Source organism: Hemicordylus capensis, chromosome 4 (genome assembly GCF_027244095.1).
Source record: "Hemicordylus capensis ecotype Gifberg chromosome 4, rHemCap1.1.pri, whole genome shotgun sequence".
In the NCBI taxonomy this organism is placed as follows: domain Eukaryota; kingdom Metazoa; phylum Chordata; class Lepidosauria; order Squamata; family Cordylidae; genus Hemicordylus; species Hemicordylus capensis.
The window spans coordinates 3,800,984-3,822,252 of NC_069660.1; the positions used below are offsets into that span (position 1 = coordinate 3,800,984).

The following is a 21,269-nucleotide window of genomic DNA, read 5'->3' on the forward strand; positions in this document are numbered from 1 at the left end:
GCTTATCACTCAAGGGAGGTTTTGCCAATCTCTCCTTCTGCTTGATCTGCCCCTGCACCACCCCAAAATATATTCCTGAGAGCTGCATGGCCCTCAGGGACATATTTTCAGGTGGTACCGGGCTCTTCCAGGAGAAGGAGTGATTAGCAATAATCACCTCCCCATGAGTGATAACTGCTGTGGAGGCAGCTCCGGAAGTTCACAGCAGCAAGGACGTTTCTTCCTGTTGCACAGACACACAATGGTGCACAATACTGGCAGGCATGGTCGAATTGTATAAAATTATGCCTGGAGTGGAGAGAGGAATTTTTCTCCCTCTCTCACAACACTAGAACTAGGGGGTCATCCCGTGAAACTGAAGGCCGGGAAATTTAAGACTGACAAAAAGACTGTCATTTTTCACACAAAACATAATTAATCTATGGAATTCTCTGCCACAGTATATGATGATGACCACTAGCTTGGATGGTTTTAAAGGGGTTTAGACAAATTCATGGAGGACAGGTCTATCAAAGGCTACTAGCTGGTGGCTAGAGGCCACCTCCAGCCTCAGAGGCAAGATGCCTCTAAATACCAGTTGCAGGAGAGTAACAGCAGGAAAGAGGGCATGCCCTCACCTCTTGTCCTACACTGAAGCTAACGTATTTACGCTGAAATGTATGTTCTTTGTTGCAACTTTCCCCTTTTTAATTTATGCAATAAAAAGGTCTGGAGAGAAATATTGTTATAGTTATATGTTGTGAACAGTGTTATTCTCATGGGTTTCTAAACCAATTTAAAGGATCTGAATAAACTATTGTTTTTTAAGTTAGTTATCTAAACTGGAACAGAACTAGAGAATTTTAAAAAAATTCTAAGGAACCTGAATTGGAATGGAACCCAGATGTTTAATGATTCAGTTCCTGGCTGAGAGAGCATAGGTCCACAAGGGAGATTAGGGTTGAGCGGAGAGTAAAAGAGAGTCTGCCAGTTCAGAGCTGAGAGCCCACACTTCTCTTCCAGCTCTACAAATTGTATTTCTAAAAAAAAAAAAAAAAAAGAGGGAAAGGTGCATCACCGCGATCCCAAAATCAGGACAGGAAACCATAGGTCCGTTACACCTGTACCTTATCTTTTATAATGCTGAATTTCTGATGGTGACATTATCTTGGCCTCCTATCCTGGCTTAAGCTCTGGAATCCTGACAGATCTCAACATCAGCTTTGTTCCCAGTGAACCAAATCAACAATCTATATTTCAAGGTTGCCAGTTGTTAGCTCAGCAACTGAGAAGGATGCCAGCTGTTCCCTGTACGATTTATGGAACTGACACCATCATATTGAGGAGCAGCTAGGTTCAGAGCACAGATCTGCCTATCTGTTGAAGCGCGAAGGATACACGTTTATGGCTCTGCTGAACGGCCGTAAATTCTAGCTTAAGCCATTAGATTTGCATCGGTTTGTTTCCTCCCTATTAAAACAATCCATGTGTTTAGAATGACAAAATGGAGTGGGGTGCTGCTGGCCATTTATGGCGATTACCTGACGCTAATGGAGAATTTTCACCATGAAATGGAATTGGAAACGGTGGCATGATAAATGGAAGTATCAGGTGCTAGTCAGAGAAAGCCACCAAGAGCTCAAAAGTGTCTGCTTAGAAAAGACGTATATACAAAATACAGATGAGAAATGCTCCTAGCTGTAAAGAATACAAAATCCAGAACTCTGCATGGTCCTGGATCCAATAAGTCAATGTTAATTTATTCAACAAAAGATGCCAGGAAATTAGAGTCTAGGGTTGAAGGGTGGGGGTATTTTGTTCCCCTCGCCCCTACTTTACGGTGATCTTTCTTTCTACCCCTCTCTCCAGTCACTGCAGAGCTCCCCCTGAGTTATGCAAACAAATAGAGGGAATTTGCACTGCTCAACTCAGCTCAACTACATTATTATCAGAGATGTGGGATCAAATGGCTGAGAAAAGTCTGCCTCTTCTGGATCCAGCATGAGCTCTGAGCAAGAAGCAAGAGCATCCGAAATGGGGCAGAAGCTACACAGAGGAGGAAGCGGCTACTGACAGCCGCTGGTGGGGCCCCGAGAAGCCTCCCTAGCCCTTGGCCAGTCTGCCCTGGCCTTTGGCGTTCTGACAAATGGGGCCCCAAGTCAAGTCTGAAGAGGGCAGCAGGAGGGCAACACTGAACACACTGGCGTGGGGAAGGGCTGGAAGTGGCCTTGTTTGGATTCTCCATAAAGAGTGAGTGAAGAGTGACATTTCTAGACTTAAATGCTAGCGGGGAAGCAACTGGTGTGCACACCACGGTCCTGGCCATGTGCGAATGCTTCGAGCAAGAAGGAACGAGTGGAGAAAACCAGAGGCCCGAAGCAGTGACATAGCCGCATTTGAACAAATGTCCCTGAACACCGGTGGTGGGGGGGTGGAGTTGAAGGGCTCCACCACCAAGCGTGCCCCCCATCTGCCAGGCACCCCAGGCACTTCTTCATCCCCCTCCAGTGCCACTGCTGCCTATGTCAATGGGTGCCACTGCCCCTGGTGGTGGTGGTGGTGGTGGGCAGCCTGTCTGTCCCTCCTTCCTCCTGCTGCTGCTGCCACCAGGAAACACAGCTACCCAACCCCCCATCTCCACTGCCACTGCCAAGCCCACCCCATTTCATTGCCACATCCAGCCCGCCAGTGCTTTTTTGGCTGGGTGCTTCCTCCCCCTCCCTCGCTTGTGAGGCAGCAGCATAAAGAAGCACCCCACCAGACTGGCAGAGAAAGCACTGGCAGCTGGACAGGCCATGGGTCAGTAGCCCGCACCGGCCACAGCCTCTCCATCAGCATGAATGGGCCTGGCTAGCTCAAGGTAGGACACCCGGTGAGGAAGGGGGCGGGTTTAGTGGTGGCAACAGCAAGTGGGGCAGGTGCAGCATCCCCCTGCCGTCTTGTTCCAGGGCCACAGCCAGGCTCCCTCCTGCACTCCTGTCCAGAAGGCCTCACACATTCTGGATCTGGAAATGCAGATGGAGGACCCTTTAATGAAGCATTTTTAGCCTGCTTTCCAGTAGACTTATGAGATTACCTCTGTGTGTGTGTGTGTGTGTGTGTGTGTGTGTGTGTGTGTGTGTGTGTGTGTGTTCCTATCAACTTTGCAACGCCTGGACCAATATGAACCAAATTGTTTACAGTTGTAGGGACACACAGGCACAACTTTTGAGGCGCAAGTGAGCTAACCTGTGAACCGCCTAACCAATTTGAACCAAATTTGGTACAGCTGTAGGGGCAAATAGGGATGCCCAAATGGCGTGGTGTGTGATGATATCATCCACTCCAATTCAAGATCGTGGCTGTGTGAACATCTGAGGCACAAGCGGGCTAATTTGTGGACTGCCTAACCCACTTAAACCAAATTGGGTACAGTTGCAATGAGGGACACATCAACGGTGTAGTTTGTGATGATGTCATCCACACTGATTGAAGATGGCAGACACATACACTTTTGAGGCACAAGTGGGCTAACTTGTAAACCGCTTAACCAATTTGAACCAAAATTGCTGCAGGTGTAGGGACACCGCAGTGGCGTAGTTTGTGATTATGTCATCCACCCCAATTCAAGATGGTGGACACATAAACTTTTGAGGCACAAGTGGGCTAACTTGGAAATCGCTTAACCGATTTGAACCAAATTTGGAACAGCTGTAGAGACACATAGGGACACCTCACTGGTGTAGTTTGTGATGATGTTAATTTCAGCCTGTTAATTTCTAAGATATTTGCTATGTGGGCTTCAAAGTCTCCCCCTTCCTGCAGTTTGCTTTCACATAGCCTTTTATACAGGAGAAGAGCTGCGTTTTCAGAGACTTGGCCACATTGCTTTTTCAGTCTATCCCACGCTTCTGAGGCTAAATCAGTATCCCCCACATAGATCAATAAATCATCGCTTATACCCAAAATTAAAAGGCCATACGCGTGTTGGTTTTTCTTGTCCCAAGAGGCTTGAACAGCTTCATCTTGGGCTGGCCGTCTCTCAGTGAGCACTTCAAAGATTCCTTTTGTCATGAAGATCGCTTTCATCTTGAGGGCCCAGGTTTCGTAGTTATTGCCATCCAGTTTGGGAAAAGAAAAAGGCTTCTCTCTCTCTGTCTCTCTCTCTCTCTCTCTCTCTCTCTCTCTCTCACCAAGCCTCCTGCCCCATCCTTGCCCTCTTTATTTCCCCCTTTCCCTTCTTATCAAAGTGTAATCTCATCCAAAATTATGAGGAAAACTTCTCTAATTCTTTTCCTTACCAGTGCTCCATGTTAAGTGTGATGAATTGGCAGAGGTGGAAAGGAAGAACAATGCATTTTATTATGTATTTTGTACAGAATGTTTTGTATTTATTTTATCAGAATGAATTTTAATTCAGTTTTATATTAATTTAAATTAACCTTGGCCTGCCAGAACTTCAACCATTAAATTTTGATTAAATTCATTTTAATTAATTTCACTTTCATTTGATTTAATTAATTGATTGATATTAAGTGTTACTTTAATAATCAGCACCCTAAAAATTGACCTCAGCCCCCACGAGCCAAGTCACAGTTGGTTTTGGTCCACCAGGTCATTTGAGTTGTGCACGCCTGCCCTAAGGCGTGAGGGTGAACATGTTTTGGATGAACCAGAAGGGGACAGAGTAGAGCCAGGAGTTGAGCAGAAGGAAACACAGAACTGCTTGCCAAATAGGTCAGATGATGGTAAAGGGGATAGCACACGCCAACACCAGGTGAGGGATTCGGCGTATAGGTGTCTATATACCAGTGCCAGAAGCCTCCGAGCCAAGATGAGTTAGCTGGAGTACTTGGTTACAAATGAATATATAGATATAGTGGGTGTAATGGAAACCTGGTAGAACGGTGAGAACCAGTGGGACATGATTATTCCTGGACATAAACTCTATAGAAAGGACGGAGAGGGGAGGTTTGGGGGAGGAGTGGCACTGTATGTCAAAGAAGAGATAGATTCCATAAGCTAGAAAACCTAGGTGGACTGGAGTCCTCCACAGAATCATCATGGGTAACATTATGAGGACTGAAAGGAAATGTGTTACTAGGGACGTACTATCGCCCTCCAGATCAAAGCACTTAGAGTGAACTGGAGTTGGAAAAACAAATAAGAAAGATGTCAAAGAGAGACAGGGCAGTAATAATGGGTGACTTCAACTACCCACACATAGACTGGGTAAATTCACATTCAGGTAATGACAGAGAGTCCAAATTTCTAGATGTGCTAAATGACTGTGCCTTAGAACAGTTAGTCGTGGAACCAACCAGAGAGATGGCAATCTTGGATTTAATCCTGAGTGGTGGCCAGGAGGACCTGGTGTGAGATGTCAGAGTTGTAGAAGCGTTGGATAGTGGTGACCATAGTGTGATCCAATTCAGCATATATGCAAGTGGAGAATTGTCAAGGAAGTCCAATACAGATGTGTTGGACTTCAGAAGAGGAAACTTCTCAAAAATGAGGGGAATGGTAAGAAGGAAGTTGAAAGGGAAAGTCAGGAGGGTCAAATCACTCCAGAGAGCATGGAACTTATTTAAAATCACAACACTAAAAGCACAATTGGAATGTATACCAAGAAGGAGGAAATGTACCACCAAGTTCAGGATGATGCTAGCATGACTAACAAGTAGAATCATGGAAGCTTCAAAAGGGAAAAAAGACTTCCTTCAGAAAATGGAAGTCCTGCCCAAATGAAGAGAACAGGAAAGAACATAAACTCTGACAAAAGAAATGCAAGGAGTCAATAAGAGATGCAAAAAGAGAGTTTGAGGAGCATATAGCTAGAAGTGTCAAGGGAAATAACAAAAACTTCTTTAAATATATCAGAAGTAGAAAACCTGCCAGGGAGGCAGTTGACCCGAAAGACAGACAGATTGATTGATTGATTGATTGATTGATCTGAATTTTCTTATATACTGCTTCCTCCAAAGGGTGTGAAAGGGATTATTGAGGAGGACAAGGAGATTGCAGAGAAGCTGAATGAGTTCTTTGCATCTGTCTTCATGGTGGGGGATACTGACCATATACCATCTCCAGAACTGAACTTTTCAGGTTTAGCAGCTGAAGAACTGGGCCAATTTGAGGTGACAAGGGAAGATGTTCTAAATGGTCTTGAAAAACTAAAAATTAACAAATCACCAGGACCAGATAGCATCCACCCTAGAGTTCTGAAGGAACTTGAATGTGAAATTGCCCATCTCCTAGCAAAAATATGTAACTTGTCCCTACAATCAAGCTTTGTACCAGAGGCCTGGAAAGTGGCCAATGTGACTCCAATTTTCAAAAAGGGATCCAAGCAGGGTCTGGGAAATTACAGGCCGGTCAACTTAATTTTGATGCAGGGTAAATTTATGGAAATCATACTTAAGGACAAAATGGTTGAACATATAGAAGAACAGGCCTTGCTGAAGGAGAACCAGCATGGCTTCTGCAAGGGAAAGTCTTGCCTCACTAACCTTTTGGAGTTCTTTGAGAGTGTCAACAGGCATGTGGATAAAGGTGACATAGTATTCCTAGACTTCCAACAGGCTTTTGACAAAGTTACCCACCAAAGGCTCTTGAGTAAACTTAGCAATCATGGGATAAGGGTATCTGGAAGCTGGGGTAAGCAGAAAAGTGGCCAAATTTACAGATGACACTAAACTGTTTAGGGTAGTCAAATCTTTTACTGGTCTATGACTGAAATAAATAAATAGTACTGGGTAGTCAAATCCACAACAGATTGTGAGGACCTGCAAAACGATCTCTCCACACGGGGTGAGTGGGCGACAAAATGGCAAATGCAGTTCAATGTAAGAAAGTGTAAATTTATGCACATTAGGGGCAAAAAAACCCCCAACTTCACATATATGCTGATAGGATCTGAGATGTCGATGTCTGACCAGAAGAGGGATCTTCGGATCATGGTGGACAGCTCATTGAAAGTGTGTCAGTGCACGGCAGCTGTGAAAAAGGCTAATTCCATGCTAGAAATCATTAGGAAGGGGATTGAAAATAAAAATGCTAATATTGTAATGCTCTTGTACAAATCTGTGGTGCAGCCACATCTGGAGTACTGAGTACAGCTTTGGTCACCGTATCTTAAGATGGATATTGTCGAACTGGAAAAGGTGCAGATGAGGGCAACCAAAATGATCATGGGCCTGGAGCACCTTCCTTATGAGGCTAGGCTACAGCATCTGGGGCTCTTTACCTTGGAAAAGAGGCAACTAAGGGGAGACATGATGGCGGTATATAAAATTATGCATCGAGTGCAGAGGGTGTACAGAGAATTTTTTTCCCCTCTCTCACAACACTAGAACCAAGGACCATCCCATGAAACTGAAGGTCAGGAATTTTAGGACCGACAAGAGGAAGTACTTTTTCACACAGTACATAATTAATCTATGGAATTCCTTGCCATGGGATGTGGTGATGGCCACCAGCTTGGATGGCTTTAAAAGGGGCTTAGACAGCTTCATGGTGGACCAGTCTATCAATGCCCACTAGTCTGGTGGCTGTGGGCCATCTCCAGCCTCCATTGCATGATACTTCTAAAGGTCAGTTGCAGGGGAACACCAGCAGGAGGGAGGGCTTGCCCTCACCTCTTGCCTGTGGGCTCCCCAGAGGCATCTGGTGGGTCACTGTGGGAAACAGGATGCTGGACTAGATGGGCCTTCTTGGGCCTGATCCAGCCAGCGTGGTGTAGTGGTTAGAGTGCTGGACTAGGACCAGGGAGACCTGAGTTCAAATCCCCACTCAGCCTCATGATACTAGCAGGGTGACTCTGGGCCAGTCACTTCTCTCTCAGCCTAGCCTAATTCACAGGATTATTGTGAAAGAGAAACTTAAGTATGTAGTACACCGCTCTGGGCTCCTTGGAGGAAGAGAGAGATATAAATGTAGTAGTAGTAGTAGTAATAATAATAATAATAATAATCGAATCAGAGACGTTTCTACCAAAGCATAGAAGGAGAAACTGTAAGAAACCTAGAAACACCAAATAAAGAAGAAACAGTGCAATTCTGGCGGAAATTTTGGGACAATCCAATAGATTATAATAAAAAAGCAGGCTGGATGAAAGAGGTCAAAAAATTCTGCAAGTCCATCAAACAGCAGAGGAGGAGAAAAGAGGCCTTGAAGAATACATGAAGGACAGTGAAGAAGATGCACTTCCAATGGTCAATAACGAGAAACTATTCAACACCAATGAAAGAAAGCAGGCCTACAAGAAAGAACAAGTCAAGAACTGAGCAGAAAAATGGAGAAATAAGCCCCTGCATGGTCAATATTTACACAATATAAGTGGAAAATCAAACATCACCAAGACCTGGCAATGGCTTAAGAATGGCAACTTGAAGAAAGAAACAGAGGGTTTAATACTGGCTGCACAAGAACAGGCACTAAGAACAAATGCAATAAGAGCAAAAGTAGAAAAGTCAACAACAAACAGCAAGTGCCGTCTTTGTAAAGAAGCAGATGAAACCGTGGACCACCTAATCAGCTGTTGTAAAAAGATCGCACAGACTGACTACAAAGAAAGGCATGACAAGGTAGCAGGGATGATACACTGGAACATCTGCAAAAAATACAAGCTACCTGTAGCCAAGAATTGGTGGGACCATAAAATTGAAAAAGTTGAAGAAAATGAAGGTGTAAAAATATTATGGGACTTCCGACTACAAACAGACAAACATCTGCCACACAATACACCAGATATCACTGTAGTAGAGAAGAAAGAAAAACAAGTTAAAATAATCGACATAACAATACCAAGGGATAGCAGAATAGAAGAAAAAGAAATAGAAAAAAATCACCAAATACAAAGATCTACAAATTGAAATTGAAAGGCTGTGGCAGAAGAAGACCAAAATAATCCCAGTGGTAATTGGCGCCCTGGGTGCAGTTCCAAAAGACCTTGAAGAGCACCTCAACGCCATAGGGGCCACAGAAACCACCATCAGCCAATTACAAAAAGCAGCTTTACTGGGAACAGCCTATATTCTGCGACGATATCTATAACAACAGCAACAACACTGACAATAAAATTCTGGCATCCCAGGTCCTTGGGAAGGACTTGATGTCTGGATAAAACAAACCAGTCAATAACACCTGTCTGACTGTGTAAACAAGAAATAATAATAATAATTCGATTTCTATACCGCCCTTCCAAAAATGGCTCAGGGCGGTTTACAAAGAGAAATAAAACAAATAAGATGGCTCCCTGTCCCCAATGGGCTCACATTCTAAAAAGAAACATAAGATAGACACCAGCAACAGTCACTGGAAGTACTGTACTGGGGGTGGACAGGGCCAGTTACTCTCCCCCTGCTAAATAAAGTGAATCACCACGGTAAAAGGTGCCTCTTTGCCCAGTTAGCAGGGGTTAGGGTGCAAAGTAGACTGCAAAGTAGATTCTGTACACAGAAAGGCAGAGAAGAAAACTCCCAAATTTTAAAAAAATGACACAGTGATCACATTCGTTGCTTACTTTCAAACCACGCACCTTCTCCAGGCAGTGGAGTCGAACCCTCCGCCTCCTCCTCAGCCCTGTGTGCCAAATTTGCCACTGCTGCCATCCAGACAGAAGCATTGACCAAAGAGGGCAGCAGAACCTCCTCCCTTCCAAAGCGACTAAGTGTGCAGCCACCCAGCCACCCACCCTAGCGAGGCAGAGGAGCCTGGAACTCACTCCACAAGGCCTCCTGGCAAATTAGGGAAGCCCACTGCACTTAGTGGGCCCTGCAAGCCTTTCTCCCATCTGTCCTTTGTGGCAGCACAATCTGCAAGGACAAACGTAACCATTAGAATACTATTGGATTCCTCTGCAGAGCAGAGCCAAAGACCTATCTATGAAGTAGTTGGAAGTGGCCCAGAACAAGGCATCCCTCACTCAGGCCTTCTGTCTTCAGCACCAGGGAAATGAGAGGTGTTTTGCCAAACAGGCCAGTCTGGACAGCCATGCTGGCACTACAAGCCAGCTTCAGAGCTGTTTTAAGGGCATGGCTCACACAGAAGGAACCCTGGCAACTTTATAGCAATAGCACTTAGCAATAGCACTTACATTTATATACCGCTCTATAGCTGGAAGCTCTCTAAGCAGTTTACAATGATTTAGCATATTGCCCCCATTCTGGGTACTCATTTTACCGACCTCGGAAGGATGGAAGGCTGAGTCAACCTTGAGCCCCTGGTCAGGATCGAACTTGTAACCTTCTGGTTACAGGGCAGCAGTTTTACCAATGTGCCACCAGGGGCTCTTTTTAGTAGTTCTTTTTAGTAGTTCTCTTTTTTGTAGTTCTAAGAAAGACCAAGGGCCGGAGTTCTCATCCTTGGGTCTCCAGATGTTGCTGGGCCACCATGGCCAAAGGGGTGATGGAAGTTGTAGTCCATCAACATCTGGAGACCCAAAGCTGAGAACCCCTGGGCTACGGATCTGTCACCACAGATCTTCAGCCCCGTCAGTTCCTGGGGCTCTCAGGGAGAAGCCATGGCGGTTAAACCTATCTGGCACTGCTTTGAATCAGGATTCTGCATCACAGCAAGACATTAAGAGTCCAGCCATCTACTTCTGCAAATGCTATGGCAAAGGGCCACCGGAAAACAGGAGTTTCCTATTTGGGTTTGGGGTGTACGTGGCACGTGGCAAAAGATCTCCTTATAGTTTTCCAGGCCTTTTTTGGAGACTCTGCACCCACTGGTGCCCAGGGCCACATGGAATGAGAGGTGGGCACTCAGGAGGGCACTCAGAATGAAGAACCTCTTGGCCATGATGATCCCCACAGCAATCTGGAGACAGGAAGACCAAGTAAATATATTAATAGACCTCAGCAGGCGCTATTGGTTAAACACCACCTTTGTATCCCAGACTTCCTCTGAGGCATGGGGTGATGCCATCTTATCGCCATTGGCAACCCTGTAAGGTAGGTTAGGTGGAGCGTGGGGAAGGGACCCAAGGAAGGGACTCAGGCCAGCTTCATGGCTGAGCTTTGGACTTGTCCCTCTGTTGGGCGTTTTTATTTTATTTTATTTTTCGTTGGTTGGTTGTCTGGCTATGGCTAGATGGCTGAGCTGCAGGACAAGTCTATGTTTTATCACAGAAAACACACATTGCACCACACAAAAGCCAAGCTGCCCTTGTGGGGGGTGTGGAGGTGGTGGTTTAATTATGTATTGCTTCAGTCATAAGGCAGCTGACGACGAACAATCAGGCTGAAGCTCCATTCAGCCTCAGAGCTCACCAGGTGACCTTGGGACAGTCACACACGCTCAGCCTAGCCTACCTCACTGGGTGGTTGTGAGGATAATTGAGGAGGCTCATGCACTGTCCTGAGCTGCTCCTTCATGAAAGGGCAGAATAAACATGACATTCTTGTCTGTGCTCCTAAGGATCTTGTAATCCTCTGTGTGCACTAGGGGACTCGCGCAGAACCCGGGATGGGACAACCTGAGAGGCTCCTTGGTGGCTCTTTCTTCTCCCTGCACTTCTCATGTGTGGAGGAAAAAGAGACCCACCCAGCTAGTGAAGCGACAAGACAGACACCCAGCTGCCACCCTGTGCTTAACGTGCCTCCCAGGCTGCAGCCACTTGGTAACCAAAGGAAGGGAAGGGGGTGGCACTGAGGCCAGGGAGAGAGAAGCAGCCAGGCGAGGCCATGCCCACAGGCGGGGCAGGATGCCCGCATTCCCCCCCCCCCGTGATGCAGGTGCCACCTGAAGCCATCGCCTTGTCTCATTAGCGGACCACCCCAGCAGGTGAGCCTCTGGAGTCTTGAGGAGGGAAATGCCTGGCACACCGTCAGGGATATGAAGCATCAAACCACCTCTTCTTTCCTTCATTCATCTGATTCAGCTTTGGCCTAGTCCCTAGAAAATAATCTTCTTAACGGTCACCTTTTCACCTGAAATGGTATGTTTGTGCTTTGCAGGATGGTTTTGAGATTTCACTAGTTAATCATGTTTGTTTTCTGTTCCTCAAATATAGGATTCATGAAGGAATTAAAACTTACGTGAAAGAGGTTAATTATATTTGACTTAGGATAACAATAGAAGGTATCTACGTGCCAACTAGCTTTTTCTTAGGAGAGGACTGGAATGCTGACATTTTGCTCTTTGGATTTTCTGCCTGCGGATGATAAATTTTGGGATAAAGGCGGTGAGGGGAGTGCAGGTTGATGTCAGGTTTCTGTCTATCCCCTCCCTTGGTTCTTTTGATGTTTGTAAGTACTCACATTCCTTGGAAGCATCTTTCATTTAAAGCCCTTTGTTATCAATTATGTTTTGATGTCTTATACTTAGTCTATGTTTATGTTCTTTATATGCTGTTATGTAGACGTTATCCAAGAGGTATTTTAGTAGTAGTGTTGTTTCTTATTATTATTATTTATTATTATTTTACACAGTCAGACAGGTGTTATTGACTGGTTTGTTTTATCCAGACATCAAGTCCTTTCCAAGGACCTGGGATGGCTGGATTTTATTGTCAGTTGTTACAGATATTGTCGCAGAATATAGGCTGTTCCCAGTAAAGCTGCTTTTTGTAATTGGCTGATGGTGATTTCTGTGGCCCCTCTGGTGTTGAGGTGCTCTTCAAGGTGTTTTGGAACTGCACCCAGGGCGTCAATTACCACTGGGATTATTTGGGTCTTTTTCTGCCACAGCCTTTCAATTTCAATTTGTAGATCTTTGTATTTGGTGATATTTTTCTATTTCTTTTTCTTCTTCTTCTATTCTGCTATCCCCTGGTATTGCTATGTTGTTGTTGTTATTATTAATTATTAATTATTATTATTATTATTACATTATATCCTGCTCTTCCTCCAAGGAGCCCAGAGCGGTGTACTACATACTTGAGTTTCTCTTTCACAACAACCCTGTGAAGTAGGTTAGGCTGAGAGAGAAGTGACTGGCCCAGAGTCACCCAGCTAGTTTCATGGCTGAATGGGGATTTGAACTCGGGTCTCCCTGGTCCTAGTCCAGCACTCTAACCACTACACCACGCTACACCATTCTGTCCATATCTTTAATGCTCTGTACAATGCACTAGGACCATGAACTCACCAACTGGGGTATGCTCCAACCCAGAGCTTGAGATAATTTAAGGCAAATTGAAATACTGGGGTGTGAGAAGTTGTCTAACTGGGGGCAATCCATGACAAAGCAAAGAAGAGGGAGGCCATTCTGGGGATCTGGAGCAACATGACAGAAGGATGGAGACAGGAGTGTGAGAGAGGAGCAGAAGACAGCTGCCAGGAATGAGCCTGTGTGTAGAATGGAGGGAGAAGAGGAGGTTGGATGGTGAGACAAGAATGGGCAAAGAGATGGCCAGCCTTGAAGGAAGGATCAGAAGCTTAAGCAGCATCTCATAACACTGGGCCCGACTAACCTGGGTTACAGTCTAATATTGCAGCATCAGTGTTGGGACAATGATGCCTTCCATATGTGTGCCTCAAGAGCCAATTAAAACGTTAGGTGTGCATCTACATAGTTTTATGTGTACCCCTCTAGATGCAGCATGTGGATAGGACACTTGCATTTGTAAGCATGTGCACCATACCAATAGATGCATCGTTAGACAGGCAGAACTGGCTGCAGCTGGCTGCTGAGTGTATACACCATGATGGCAGACACAGGTGTGTTTCCACGCAATGTGTGAAACAGCCCTGCATGTTGGAACATTATATCCTGGACCGAAGCAGAGCTGGGAACTTCAGAATGCTTTTATATATAATGTATGTATGTATGTGTGTGTGTATATATATATATATATATATTCATGCTTTTGTTATAGCAATGCCAGTAAAGCACCTGCAGAGTATTGTGGGTTGGGCCATGAGTACTCTGTGCAAAGCGGACATCACCATTCTGCAGCCAGAAAATCTGAGTTTTGTGTCCTTAATAAATTCCGCAGGTTAGAATGTTCTTGCTTATGTTGCATACATGTATTCTGCTTTTTGCAAGGGGAACAGTACAGAGCACAGAAGGCCCAACCCTGAGACCACCCATCACATACATTGAGGCTATTCTCACAATTGGTCAAAAGTGGGCTAAGGGAGCCTAGCCCGCTTTGGGGCAAGCGTGAGAACCACCAGGTGAGCCCGGTTTCCTCAGAGCGGGTAACCTGCTGAAGTAGCCCTCACCTAAAATGAGGTTACGAAGCAAGCGCTCCATCAACCACGTTTTCTGGATCGTGTGTTGCCACGCCGCGGCTTCATGTCGTGGCAACACACAAGGAGACCCCTGCCAGGAGGCTGTAAGCAGCCTCCTGGGTTCAGGGGTCTCTCCATCATGCCCTGCACACTTGCATGGGGCATTGTGGAACATCTGGGGGCCACACAGCCCCCAATCCCTGCAGCCCCTGCCAGCTCCGTGATGGAGCCAGCAGTCATGTGGGCGGCCGATCCGGCCAGCCAGGGCTGCTACCTGGATTGTCTGCGGGGAGAGTGGGCTGATCGTGAGACTCACCTCATTGTGTAGAAGAGCCCTAAAAGCGAAGATGATACAGAAATCAGAACAAGACCAGGGAGTCACTCAAGGAGCAAGGAAAACCGTGGAATCTAAGAGGTTGCCAATGGCTCAGAAAAGACATCAGTGGCAATGCTTGTATATTGTTGCAGGGAACAGAACCAACTCATCATTTGTCTGGACTCAAAACAAACTAGTTCACACAGGCCCCTGCCCAGCCCATGATACTCGGCTGACTTGAGATATTGACAGGCCTGGTTGGTTTAGCAAAACTGGAGAGCTGAGTGGGGACTTGTTATTACAGAGAGAGCATATCACACAGGGAGGCACAAATCTCTCTGCCTCAAACTACAAATCCTAGAGTTGCCTGTGCAACCTCTCTCTCTCTCTCTCTCTCTCTCTGCCAGCAGCTCCCTGTTTCAATGCTGCTTTTTATCATCCCCAGCATCTTTCACGAGATGTAGACATCCCAGTTGCATAAACATGCTGAAGCACAATCTACCACTTAGCCACAAGCTCTTCCTCACAGTAACAGACTTGCAGGGCAGGGCCACCCCTTGACGCATAAGGCCTGAGGAAGGGTGCTTGTCTCTTCGCCACTCCGGCCCCCTGTCATGCTTGGCTTCTGCACAGCAACACAGCTCTATTAATACCAAGTTCTCTCCTATCGCCCAGTCTCCAAACCTCCTTACCTGCAGTTGCTGTTTGATCTGGGCTGGGTATTTGGTCGCTGCCTTGCCCAGCCCTCGTCCAAACGGGAACAAATGTCATTATATAGACCAGTACTCGAGGTGACTGGAGCCAAACGTTAGGAAGGCGTGTCCGAGAGAATAGCAACAGAGCCACATTAGAGGCACCTTGCTGCCAAGATCCAAGACTTCTTTATAAACGTGAAGTAGTGACATCCTTAGCTCTGAGCTATCAGTGCTGAAACCTTTGCCAGACAGCACCCTGGTGGCCCAACATGACCTCTTGGGGAAGGCATCTGCACCACAAAGTCCAACCTGCCTTGTCACAGAGCCCGGCAAGCATAACAGCCTATCAAGATGAACTCCCTCAAGCAGCTTCTTCCAGGGGGAGAACGGAGAAGGTCAGTGGCATTCCAGATCGGAGAGCTGGGGCAGGGGGTGCTAAACAGGGGCATAACTATAATAGGGCAAGGGGAGACAGTTGCCTGGGGGCCCACTGCCTTGAGGGGGGCCCCCAGAGGCAAGTCACATGACTGACTCATGCCTGGGCAGACTCCGCTGTGTTTTGCCTCTGTGCACTGCAGTAATAGAAGGGTATCTCTTACCAGAGAGAATTCCCAATAATAAGAACATAAGAACAGCCCTGCTGCATCAGGCCCAAGGCCTATCTAGTCCAGCATCCTGTTTCACACAGTGGCCCACCACAATCTTGGCCCCACCACAATCAGCACTTCTATCTTATTTGGATTCAACTTTAGTCTGTTATCCCTCATCCAGCCCATTACTGTCTCCAGGCAGGCATTTTGGGAAGTAGTAGTAGTAGTAGTAGTTGTTGTTGTTGTTGTTGTTGTTGTTGTTGTTATTTATTCAATTTCTATACCACCCTTCCAAAAATGGCTCAGGGCGGTTTACAAAGAGAGATAACAAACAAATAAGATGGCTCCCTGTCCCCAAAGGGCTCACAATCTAAAAAGAAACCTAAGACACACACCAGCAACAGTCACTGGAAGTACTGTGCTGGGGGGTGGAGAGAGCCAGTTACTCGCCCCCTGCTAAATAAAGAGAATCACCACGCTGTGGCTCCCCTGCAACTGGGATTGAGAGGCATTATACTTGCTGGGTGACTCTGAGCCAGTCACGCATCTCTCACATCTCTCAGCCTAACCTACTTCACAGGGTTGTTGTGAGAAGAAACCCAAGTATGTAGTACACTGCTCTGGGCTCCTTGGAGGAAGAGCGGGATACAAATGTAAAAATAAAATAAAATTATGCCTCTGAGGTGGGAGACAGCCCACAACCACCAGATTATCAGCCGCTGATAGACCGCAAATGTGTCCAAACCCCTTTTCAAGCCATCCAAGCTAGTGGCCCTCTGCACAATTTTGTTTAATTAATGCATACACCACCTGACTCCCAAGGTTCTAGGCACATCCCATCGGCAGAGAATTCCATAGGTTAATTATGTGCTGTGTGGAAAAGTAGTTCCTTTTGTCTGTCCTAAATTTCCCAGCCTTTGGTTTCATGGGATGACCCCCCTGGTTCTAGGGTTGTGAGAGAGGGAGAAATAAAATTCTGTCCACTCTTACTGCACCATGCATAATTTTATAAACCTCTATCCATCATGTCTTTCCTTAGGTGCTTTATTTTTCTGCTCCTAATCATCCTCTCTTTTTACAAAGCAAAGCAAAGCAAAGTTGCAGAGGCAAACTAAGTGCTTAGCACAACATGCCGTTTGGCTCTCACAGGTCAGAGTTTTGTAGGCTCACGGAAGGCCAGTGGGGCTCTGGCAAAATCCATCCTGGGCCAGAGGGAGATGCGTCTTCTTGGGTGAAGTTTAGTGCCCTACTACTTGGGGTAGGCACACCAGTCACTACTGTGGGGTCCCGTTCCCCCACCACCACCAAACCAAGAACGTCCCTGCATTGAAAACAGCCTCTCATTCTTTGATGGAAGCTGAAAAGTCACCGGTGTAAAAGGCTGGTTTTTAAAAATAAAAATGTAGAGAAGGAGACAAGTGCGGCAGATGCGGAGTGCCCATCTAGGCCCACCCTGGCTGCAGTGCTGAATGAGAGACTCATGATCAGAGCACCTGATCCTTTTGTGCTTCTGTTTTTCAGGTGGTCATGCCAGCAGGGATGCCCGGAGTGAGGCACCAAAGGTTCTGCCTCCTCCTGTGACCCAAATGGGGGCCAGCCCCTTTCCAAGCCAACCCGTGCAAACGTGGAAAGCGATGCCGAAGGGCAGAGGCACTCTTACCCCTGGAGTGAGGGGGGGCCTCCCAAGGCCTTGAGGTCCAGGCTTCAAAATTACCTCGGTGCACCTCTGCAGAATGGTGGGGAGCTTGCCAGGAGCCTCCTCTCCTCATGCTTCTTGCAAGCTTGCAAGGGTCAGACACGGTCCACTGAGGCTACTGCCTCCCCTTCCCCTCCCCCCCGGCAGCATTGAGCCCTGGGGGAGGGGGCTCAGCTTTTCCCCCAGTATAAAGTGACCCTGTAAAGCTGCTGGTTAACCCTCCCGGCAGGTAGTCAGAGAAGCACCCTCAGTCTTTCATGCCTGCCTTTTCCCCCCAGTCAGCACTAATAGCAACTTTGGGGAAGGGCCATTTAGATCAGGAGAACTGCATGGGAGGAATCGGATTGCCATATTCCAAATATTCCAAAGCAAGCTTCTTCTCCCTCTAAAGGCATGTCAAGAATCTTCAGCTACTGATTTGCCAGTCATTTCCTCTTCCCTGATTTTCCAAGATTGTAGTTCGGGGAAAGGAGAAAAGGATCCCTAGCAGAATTCTCAGCACTCAGTACCTGGCTAGATCAGGAATGGCCGACTGCAGCTAGGGATTATGAGCAATGTTTTTGGACTACAGTTCCCACCATCCTCTGCCACAATGGCTGATAGTTGGGGATTAGGGGAGTTGTAGTCCAGCATCTGCTGGAAGGCCACAGTTATGGAGCCCAACCACAGTTGAACAGCCTCAGGTTGACCCACCCTGGCCCAGATGAATCAATACCCTGACAGCTTCATACGTTCATCGGACAGTAACAGCCCTGACCCTCCAGTTGACCAAGAACTTCCCTCTCCAAAGAGGAATAACCCCAAGCAACACATTCTTGACAACTATATTTATTTTCAAGCATTAGACACTTCTCTTTTTCAAATACCAGTGCCGAGGTCTGGAAAATGAACCCACAGCCTGAAGATTTCTTTCCACAATCTAGAAAATGAAGACTGGGACTTGAATGGTTTTTGAGCGTCCCCCTTCTGATTAGAAGTCCTCTGCCCCTCTCGCAGGTCATGGGTCTTGGCTGCTGCAGGCGTGGCAAGGGGCTCCCCCTTGGCAAAGTCATTCCTTGGTGCGCTTGCGCGTCAAGAGGGTCTTGAGGGTGGGCTTCATGAGGAAGCCAGTGACTGCAGACCACTTGCCCCTCTTGACAAACCGCTGTGCTTCCAGGGCCTGGTATCGTTGTTGCTGCTCTATCACGGTTTCGGGGACCTCAGTAGTAGGCAGCCCTTGGAGCTCGGTGTACTGGATACAGTGGTAGATCCGGGCCTGCAAGCAACACACACAAAAAACTTTAGGCTTGACCGCAGTGTCCCCTCTCACAGGGATCCGCAGTTGTTGACTACAACTCCCAGAATCCCCAGCTGCAATGGCTTTTGCTTGGGGATTCTGGGAGTTGTAGTCAACAACGTCTGGGGATCCCTGTTAGAAGGAACACTGGGTCTGAGCGTGAATCATTCTGATCTTGGGACATCCTTTAGTGCTGTCAGGGTGGGCACGTTCTTGCTGCATCCTGCCCTCCACACGTGAGCCAGTGGATGCTCGGCCAAACTAGCTCTCAGACATCATATTGTGTGAGCACACCAATGTCTGCACAAAACACATATTTTTGTGTGAACAACTGTACCTGGGTCCTTTTTGAAAAAATGAACCCTGCTGGTACAGGTCCTTCAGATGCAGTGTTCAACATAACATGGTACCTGCATAAAGATCTGTACACTCGAACGAGTGTTGAACATAATGTCTGAATGGGGTTAGAGTGAGCCATCCATCCCTAAGGCATTCTTAAATAAGTCTAATGAAGCCAGCAAGAAAGAACGGATTTCTATCAATTAAACCATTAGAAATATTGGCTTCTACTTGGAAAGATTATTATATCAGAAATTAGAAGATATTAAAATAATGGAAACATAATTTGAGGAGAGGCCAGAGCTGAGTGGCAGCGCCTCCAGCTTTGCATGCTGGGGTTCCTGTTGCTCCTGGTTGGGAACTCACTGGCTGACCTCCTCTGCAGCCTCAGGAGGACAGAGTCGGAGTTCCCCCTCGCATGGAGCAGGGCGCTTTCCAGATTAACCCCTGCAATGTATCTGCTAAGTGTGCTTCCATACTTCCTGTGTGGTGCCACCGCAGTCCCTACGCAGGGTGCTGTTCACATTTCGGATGGCTTATTTGAATGTTATCACTGCGATTTAATCCTCTAACGTTGTATGCCCATTGCAAAAAAGTAGCTCTATTTTCCACTGTAGATTCTGGGGATCGTTTTCAGTTCGATCCTACCAAGCCAAAACATTTTCCCACAGTTCTAGCGGGTAATCTGGAAAGCGCCCAGGTAGACCAGCTGCGTTCAAAGTTCACAGCACAGCATGCGGAGAATGAGACTGAGGACACCATTTTTGCTTCTCTCCTTGCCCCCCATAAAAGCCCTTTTTTCTCTACTAAGCACATATCCCTGAGCACTGTGCTGCCCTCAGGACATATTTCTACAAGCAAACTGGGCTTTTACGGAGAAGGGAGAGAATAGAAAATCACATCCCCAGCCCTGCATGCTGCCCTGTGGTGTGAGCCTTGGGCACAGCTAGTCTACTCCATGCTTGCAAAAGACTGTAGAGCATCTCAGTTATTGAGTAATTGCCCCTTGAATAGCCCGTCTGAATTGCCCCGTGACAGTTGCTGTTCCATGAGCGATCTTCCATTTTTCCTTTCCTTTTCTAAATAGCTAAATAGCTCCATTTGGCTATAAAGAAAGAAAGTTTAGAACCTCACCGGGCCTTTGAGCTGCCATTGCTTGGCAGGGCAGCAGCGCTAGCTTAAAGGTAAAAGTAAAGTGGTGCCGTCGAGTCGGTGTCGACTCCTGGCGCCCACAGAGCCCGGTGGTTTTCTTTGGTAGAATACAGGAGAGGTTTCCCATGGCCTCCTCCAGCACAGTATGAGATTATGATGCCTTTCAGCATCTTCCTAGATCACTGCTGCCCAATATAGCACCAGCGGGGATTCGAACCGGCAACCTTCTGCTTGTTAGTCAAGCATTTCCCTGCTGTGCCATTAGGTGGCTAGCACTCGCTTACCAGCTCCTTATTGGCCACACAGGCCTTCACCTCAGGGAGCTGCTTCAACAGCGGGCGCCGCATCTTCTGCTTGTAGGCAAAGCCCAGGATGTCACTCTTCTGTGCTCGTTGAAACAGAAAGCAGAGAAAGGTCACTCAGGGGGGCCTCCGCTCCTTCAGCTCTAGGGCCCAGTGAGCCATCTGAAGGCCCCCTGCTGCCCTGAATGACTCTGCCCTTTCTCCATTCCTTGCCCCTTATGCTTGGGACTCTCACAGAGAACCCCCATGCGATGCCGCCTCCCTTTCTCAAAACAGTTCAACAGGTGCAGTTCGACAGGTGTGTGCTGCAGAAGCAACAGAGATAACTGTCAAGGGAGAAACGAGGACAAAGGGGCCCAGGCTGACGGAGAATCACCTGTGAGATGAACTGTGCAGGAGCGGTTCATCCTCATGAGCTGTGTGGGTGCCCAAGGAGGCACAGGAAGGCACTCTGCTTCCCAGAGCTCCGTTTGCTCCTCCATCTCCTGCCCTGGCATTAAGGAGAGTTGAGCGGCCTGCAGGCTGGCCATTCATCAGATAGAGCTGTACAGTTAATCACACAGCTCCACCTGACAAATGGCCAGCCTGCATGCCCCACAGGGCAGGAGGAAGAGGAGCAAATGGAGCTCTGGGAAGCAGAGGCAGCTGTGCCTCCTTTGGTACTCGTACACACACACACACCCCTCTCTCCTTTCAGGGCTGTCCTGCCCTAAGGACAGCCCTGCACGCTTCATTAGGACAAGCCGCTCCTGGAACTATGTGTTT

At 47.1% G+C, this 21,269-nt stretch overlaps 1 protein-coding gene across 2 annotated transcripts in view; it reads right to left on the reverse strand.

The window, feature by feature from the left end:
* Positions 1-18,247: 18,247 nt before the first annotated feature.
* EFCAB8 (EF-hand calcium binding domain 8) overlaps positions 18,248-21,269 on the reverse strand; it is a 55,035-nt gene continuing 52,013 nt past the window's right edge. For both annotated transcript variants that reach the window (XM_053242955.1, XM_053242956.1), the window contains exons 26-27: positions 20,487-20,585; positions 18,248-18,690 (exon numbers count right to left, since the gene is read on the reverse strand). In XM_053242955.1, coding sequence (XP_053098930.1) covers positions 18,484-18,690; positions 20,487-20,585 — 306 coding nt within the window. In that variant the 3' untranslated portion in view covers positions 18,248-18,483. The remainder of the gene's footprint in view (positions 18,691-20,486; positions 20,586-21,269) is intronic.